At 47.2% G+C, this 7,573-nt stretch overlaps 1 protein-coding gene across 1 annotated transcript in view; it reads left to right on the top strand.

Annotated features, from left to right (window-relative positions):
- Positions 1-4,229: 4,229 nt before the first annotated feature.
- Positions 4,230-7,573, top strand: part of LOC147729549 (sterol 26-hydroxylase, mitochondrial-like) — a 206,468-nt gene continuing 203,124 nt past the window's right edge. Inside the window, exon 1 of the mRNA XM_086954442.1 lies at positions 4,230-4,602. Within this exon, the coding sequence (XP_086810568.1) occupies positions 4,378-4,602 (225 nt within the window). The 5' untranslated portion in view covers positions 4,230-4,377. The remainder of the gene's footprint in view (positions 4,603-7,573) is intronic.

Below are 7,573 nucleotides of genomic sequence, written 5' to 3'. Positions count from 1 at the left end.
TTCAGATACCTACAAGTGAAACACGCCCTAAAGATGGTATCCCTCCGGGGAGTAATCCCTCGGAAACTTCTCCATTAGAAGATAGGCTTCTTACAGACTACATGGAACGCAAAGCAATATCTTTAACTTATCAAAAGAGGACTCCCTCCAGAAACTTCAGATTCATTGGCAGAGGGATGTGGGTGAACTCGAAGATGAAGACTTGCAGGCGGACCTCGTGTCCCCCAGAGAGGCCGCTATTGCAGCGAGATTTCGTCTAATTCAATTTAAGATTCTACATAGAGCTTATCTCTCCAGAACCACGCTTGTTAAGATGGGGAGGGAAATGACCACTCAGTGCCAGCGACAATGTGGACAAGAGGGTTTCTTTTACCATTTAGTTTGGGACTGCCCTCTGATTCAGCTGTATTGGGGGGAAGTAATGAGTGAAGTGGCCAGAGTCAGTGGGAAAAGGGTAGAGATACAACCAAAACTGTATCTCCTTAACATTTGGGATGAGACAGAGCTAAACCGGAAAGAGTGAATATGGGCTACATTGGGACTTATTATCGCAAAACGAAATATAGCACGACACTGGGGGGTGCAGACCACTCCGATACTCCGCGACTGGGAGGGAGATATGGACTCCTGTATGATAACAGAAAGAACTCTATACCTAATGAGAGGGTGCCCAAGGACAAAGGGACCAGATATGGGGCAAATGGAATACACATAGGGGAGGAATTTGCACCAGTCCCTCAGATATCGGGGGGGGGTTTGGGGAGGCAAAAATGGCGTAGGGAGCTTGAATGTAAGCTCCTCCATGGTCGTTGATGAGGGAAATAACATACAATAATGGTGTGACATATCGCTGTGAGTCCTATTGGGAATTTTATGACATTTGTAAAAGGCTGTACCTACCTGAATATGTTAATTTGAATAAAAATAATTTTTTTTATATCTATCTGCCTATTAAAGAGGTTATGAATAAAAACAAATTAAACATAAAAATGGGGAAGGCCAGCTATCAGATATAACATAACATAACGAATAATAAAAAACACAGTCACTGTATTGCCGTGGAGCAAAATGGCCTCAGTTAACAAACCGATTGCAATTAAATCTGCAGACAACAGTCATAATGTTCAGATTATGTAGGTAAACCCTTTAAAATCTATTTATAAGCAATATTAATGACCATGACAAGTATCTTTCTTGAGCTCTTTTGAGACTTGTTGTATACATTTTCCAGACCTGTTTCTCTTCTATAACAGAAGTCTTCTGCAGCAGAAACTGTATCGACTCCGGCTGTACTGAATATAATATGCAAAATATAAATCCTGTAGTGATATAAAATCGGAAAAATGTATACAATGTGCAAGATGCAAGAATAAAAGTAGGCCACATAGTCCACACAACTTGATCGTAATTTTAGTACTTTTTCCCTTTTATAAAGATTCTCAGAAGTTCGCGTGGAGAGCTGTACCAGGGGCAGGTCTCTAGGCATACTCCTTGGAAGGCTTGTAGTTAAAGAGCAGATCAGGTAAACTTTGACATCTTCCAAATGGTATTCACTGTAAAAATATCTAATTTCTTACTTAATCTGCCTAAAATGAAACACTACCCTGAAGTACAGAATGAAAGACATCACAGACTGGATGAAGCTCAGCCGCCTGAAACTGAACTCAGACAAGACGGAAGTCCTCATCCTCGGCCCATCCATCTCCGCCTGGCATGACTCCTGGTGGCCCCCTGCTCTGGGCCCCCCACCCAAGCCCACGGACCACGCACGCAACCTGGGCTTCATCCTTGACTCCTCCCTCACGATGGCCAAGCAAGTTAACGCCGTTACCTCCTCCTGCTTCAACACTTTCCGCATGCGCCGTAAGATCTTCCGCTGGATCCCCACTGGAACCAGGAAAACGGTCACCCAGGCCCTCGTCACCAGCCGTCTGGACTACAGAAACGCCCTCTACGCTGGGACCACCGCCAAACTACAGAAAAGACTCCAGCGCATCCAGAACGCCTCAGCACGACTCGTCTTGGACATCCCCCGACGCAGCCACATCTCCGCCCACCTGAGGGACCTGCACTGGCTCCCCGTCAGCAAAAGGATCACATTCAGACTCCTCACCCACTCACACAAGGCTCTCCACGACTTGGGCCCGAATACCTCAACAACCGCCTCACGTTCTACACGCCAAACCGCCAGCTCCGCTCCGCCAGCCTCGCCCTCACCACCGTCCAACATATCCGCAGAACCACCACCGGAGGAAGATCCTTCACCTACCGGTCGGCCATCCCCACCCACCTACGACTCACCCAGGACCGTCTCTCCTTCAGGAAGCAACTCAAGACCTGGCTTTTCGAGCAGCCTCCCCCACCCCCACCCCCCAGCGCCTTGAGACCCTAGCGGGCGAGTACTCTTGATTGATTGATTGAAGTATTATAAAATATCATGCTTTTATAAAAAGTAATAACATTGGACTTTAACACTTCAACTACTGCATGACATATTCCTCCCACCAAGTTTCGCCACAAATGAACTCATTGTTGCTACAATGTTCACGGTTCTTTTTGAGACTAACCTGGTGAGACAGGTAAATGTACAGAATCATTATCATTAACTTGACAATGTTGACAACCATTTCCTCCACATAAATCTTCTTTTCGTCAGCGTATAGAACATATTTTTTGTTTAATTCAGGTTAAATAAAGGTGATTCTCCCAATGAAAGATATTTTATTGATCAAGAAGGTGCTGAAGACATATCAGAGTAGTCGTCTGCAGACCCAGGTCATCTGCGAATATTAAACTCTGGATCACTGTTTTGCCGATTTTTGAAGGGAGAGTACCAATCTCTCGAAGTGCACAAGATAAATGTATTATACACGCAAAAGAGTAAAGCAGTGAGTGCCCATGCATCTTGGTGCACCTGGCGGAGCAGCAAATTATCCAAGTGGCGCAATGGGGACCACAGCCACACTCCAACATTGTAATTGAAGGAGGATCTGTAGTCCTCAAAACATGGAAACAGTTTAGTTTTAATCGTTTTGTTCTGGTGACCAGCAATGTAAGCCCTGAATAGTTGAAACTGGTAAGCATTTTGGGCCAGATGTATCAAGCCTGAATCAGCCCATTTGCGAATGGTAAAAAGCCTTTTGGGAGTAGGTTTAATGGCTAGAGCGGTGGACCTCAAATCTGGGAAACCGGGTTCGAGACTCGGCAAGGACGCGCAACATCTTGTGATTCTGGGCATGACCCCATGCGCGATCATGCAACAGGAATGCCCTGCAAAGAGACATCGGGAAGAGGAAAAAATTATTTCCTCTTCCCCGATGCCTCTGTGGATGCCTAAACAACACCCCCGACCCCCACATGGGAAAAACGTACCTTTTCCTCCCACGGCTGGAATCCAAAAGGCTCTTGATGTTGACATGCGCCGTGCAGAAGCCCTTCCACTGCCATTTCTCTTTGGGGGTGGGGGATTACATGAGCGGCCCATGGGGGAAGTGCCAGTGCTTCTATCATGGGCTGGTGCGAGGACGGACTGCACGCCCATCGAGGTGCATGACGGAACTATTCTGTCATGCGCACCAAAGAGGTTATTTCATAATGCTAACTTTGCAATCAATTAACCAGAACACATTTACTGTGAAGTTTCTCCTTGTTACCAATTTTTTTGTGGCAGGGTTTTAAAAAATAAATGTATATGTTGAGGCCCAGATTTTGTGTCTGGATTGTGTCATTTTTGTTAGCACAACCCACTATGCAACATCTCATTTGTTAAATATTGTAATGTGCTCAAATGTGCTCATGATAGACCTGCTAAATATATGTGTGAGTTCTCAAGATCGGATGTCACTTCCTGTGAGGTCATGGGTTTGATGCTGCTCGCTTCCTGTAATGCCACGTGCAATGGCATGCACTGTGATGTCAAGCGCCATGATGATAGTTGTATACACTGCATAACTTGGTTAGTACCCATACTTCTGTTTTTTAGGACTTGTGCCCTGCTTTAACCTGGTTCCCCAGCTTCAAAGTCGACAGCTCTGGCCCTAACGCCACATCTGCCTTCTTCTCGTGTTCAGTCCCTTCCTCCTTATCTTCATTTTGCCAATCATTGATTTTTTTCACATCTCGTAAACACTTTAATCCGCGCGTCGCTCATTTCCCATTGAGTATCTAATTTCCAAAGCCTGGCTGTAAACCCGGAGCTTTGCCGGCAGCGGCTGCAGATGAAACAAAGTCCCTCGTACCTGCGGCGCCTCCAGCCCCCGTCCGTGGCTGCGGGCGGAGTCTGGCCGCTGAGCTGCTGGAGGCAGAGCCGAGTCCAGGCGCGGTGAACAGAGCGCACAGAGCGGCGCCCGCCCTGGCACTGCCCCTGCACGCGCATCCATGGCCGCCCCGTGCACCCGACGCCTCCTCGCGGGCCCCCGCACCCTGCTGCTGCCCACGGCCTGCTGCTGCCCCCGGAGGGCCAAGGCCACCCCCGCGGGGGCCACTGTCCCTGCACGGGGCCAGGGGCTGAAGGGCTACGAGGACCTCCCGGGCCCCTCCGTCCTGCAGAACCTCTACTGGCTCTACGTCAAGGGCTACCTCCTGCGCACCCACGAGCTGCAGGTCAGTTCCGGGTCACCGGGGCATCCTAATATGACTTCTGTCGTTGTTAGGGACACGTTTTTTTTTTAGATCTCGTGGGTGTAGAGACATTTGTAGCTGCATAAACAAAACATCTGTTTTCTTTAAATTAAAAAAGGATAATAAAAAAAGTTTTTAAAAAATATATATTATTATATTTATTTTTAAAAAAAGAAAAGAAAACAGTTGTCTTGGTTATACAGCTAAAGCTATATGTATATATAGGCTTTCAGCAAGCCCTATTCCTCCATTGGTGTATTCAGCTGACATTCATATTTTACCTCTACCGCTACAGCATGGGTCAATGTGCATGGGTCAGTGTGCATGGGTCAGTGTGAATGGGTCAATGTGCATGGGTCAATGTGCATGGGTCAATGAGCATGGGTCATTGTGAATGGGTCAATGTGCATGGGTCAGTGTGAATGGGTCAATGTGCATGGGTCAATGTGCATGGGTCAATGAGCATGGGTCAGTGTGAATGGGTCAATGTGCATGGGTCAATGTGCATGGGTCAATGTGCATGGGTCAATGTGCATGGGTCAGTGTGAATGGGTCAATGTGCATGGGTCAGTGTGCATGGGTCAGTGTGCATGGGTCAGTGTGAATGGGTCAGTGTGCATGGGTCAGTGTGCATGGGTCAATGTGCATGGGTCAATGTGCATGGGTCAGTGTGCATGGGTCAATGTGCATGGGTCAATGTGCATGGGTCAATGTGCATGGGTCAATGTGCATGGGTCATTGTGAATGGGTCAGTGTGCATGGGTCAGTGTGAATGGGTCAGTGTGAATGGGTCAATGTGCATGGGTCAGTGTGCATGGGTCAGTGTGCATGGGTCAGTGTGCATGGGTCAGTGGGTCAGTCCACTCCAGGCATTTGCTGCTCTTCTTGTGTATGACACTCAAGTATACAAGAAAGTAATTGATGGAACCATTGAATTAATCTCAGTCACTGGCAATTGCTCGGGGTATCATCCCAACCCATTATTCTTTTGGTCACCATACCACCTCAGTTTGGACTCAGCCATGACCCTGCTCCAATGGGAACAGTCCAGACCCACAAGCATTCTGGGGCTGGTTTTGCCCTTGTTAGGGCTCATCGGCCAGGAAATGCTTGTTTTCAGTGACACAGTGTGCACGGGACCCAAGTCTGGGCATATCCGTCCCACTTAGGGCAACTCAGTAAAGTATACAAAAAAGTGATGGATGGAATGCTTACATTAATTTCAGCCACTGGTAATTGCTTGTGGCCGCAACAAAGGCCATTGTTATTTTGCACACAATATCACCTCAGTTTGGACCCAGCCATATGCAAATCAGTATTGACCCTGCTCTCATGGGAACAGTCCAGCCCGAACTGCCAAGCACGGTCCTCCCCGAACTGGAAACAAGCATCCTGGGACCGGTTTTGCCCTATTTGGGGCTTATCAGCAAGATATTTTCATTTGACGCCCTAAGTGCACCAGGTATGCCCAGACGTAGGTCCCGGGCTAACTATGCCACTGGAACCAATCTATATCTGGCTGAAGAACCCTGATATGGTCAAAACCATTCCTGGGCTGCTTGTGTTCTGGTCAGGAAGGTCCTGGCCTGGCAGTTCGGGTTGGGCTGTTCCCATGAGGAGCAGGGTCAAGATTTATTTGCATATGGCTGGGTCAAAACTGAGGTGGCATGGTGGGCAAAAACGATGGACTGAGATGCTGCTAGAGCGATTGCCAATGACTGACATCACCTTGTTCTTTTTGCACATATTGTGAGTGACAACATTTTGACTTTGCACAATGTGGTCATCCCCCGCAACAAATATTTCAAGTTAGTGCCAGGGCATGTATGGCAATCAAGACCGCTTTAAATGTCTCACCAAATGTTTTGCACACTATAATGTGCGAAATGCAAATATAGAGTGACTTTGGGTCTGCCTTAAGTGTCCAGTGCTTACAGTATGCCTACAGCACTGTCGATCTGGGTCACTAATCACAAGTGAGGGCATGTAGCGTGTGCCCTTCCTCAGTCTGTAAAGGACTGGATGCCTTCCAACAGGCAGAAGAGTCCTTTTCCAAGCAAATCAGGTCCCCATACAGATTTGCAGGGGATTCAATATTATACCAATTACTAAAAAGTAGTAGCAACTCATTACCAAACAGGGAAGGGTCTCCAAGGGACCTCTTCACTTTTTTGAAAGGAAAGGTAAAAAAAAGTTTGGAGCAAGCTGTGGTGCACGTGACCACTGCCTGCTATCACAAAAAGCTTCCAAAACGAAAAAAATGTTTTTTTAAACATAGCACGTTTTTCATTAAGAAAAAGGAGCTGCATTTGAAAAAAAAAAGTTTTCCTAATTTAAAAACAATCACGGACATGATGGTCTGCTGCCCACTGCAGGACAGCATCCCTATAATGGCAGCAATTCATAGTGGGTCGCGATTTGTGACCTGCCTCATTAATTTGCATGAGGTACTTTTTTAAAGAACCGACCTATTACAACTAAGGTTGGTTTGGTTCGGAAAAATCTTTCCTGATTGCAGTTACTGGTCACAAATTCCGACCAGCATTTTATGAGCAGTAAACAGTACATATGGCGCTTGGATGCCACCACACAAAGTGCACATGTAATTCACTCGAGTGCACTGTACAGTGTGTCACCTGGCCTCTCAGGTGTGTCCTCCGAGAGGGGCCAACACAGCGTCACAGAGCAGGCAGCCCCACTGGTTTAAGGCTGCACGGTGCTTTAACTTGTCACTGACAGCTGTCCCAGGCTGTGCACCACCCCTGGCCGCCTGCACTTTCAGCCCCTTGTCAGTGACACGTTTCCAGGAAACTGTGTGCAGAAGGCAGCTTTAACACTTTATGGCCATTTATGCAAGTCAAAAAACCGAACCCGGGTTAATGTTCAAACTATAATCTGCAGTATGACCCCTTCACCTCAAGAGACCCTGGTTCAAGTTCGACAAAATGAATTG

The sequence above is a fragment of the Lissotriton vulgaris genome, chromosome 2_1 (assembly GCF_964263255.1).
Source record: "Lissotriton vulgaris chromosome 2_1, aLisVul1.2, whole genome shotgun sequence".
Classification (NCBI taxonomy): Eukaryota; Metazoa; Chordata; class Amphibia; order Caudata; family Salamandridae; genus Lissotriton; species Lissotriton vulgaris.
Note: the sequence above shows the minus strand (reverse complement) of the source record. Positions and strands in the feature narration are given on the sequence as shown.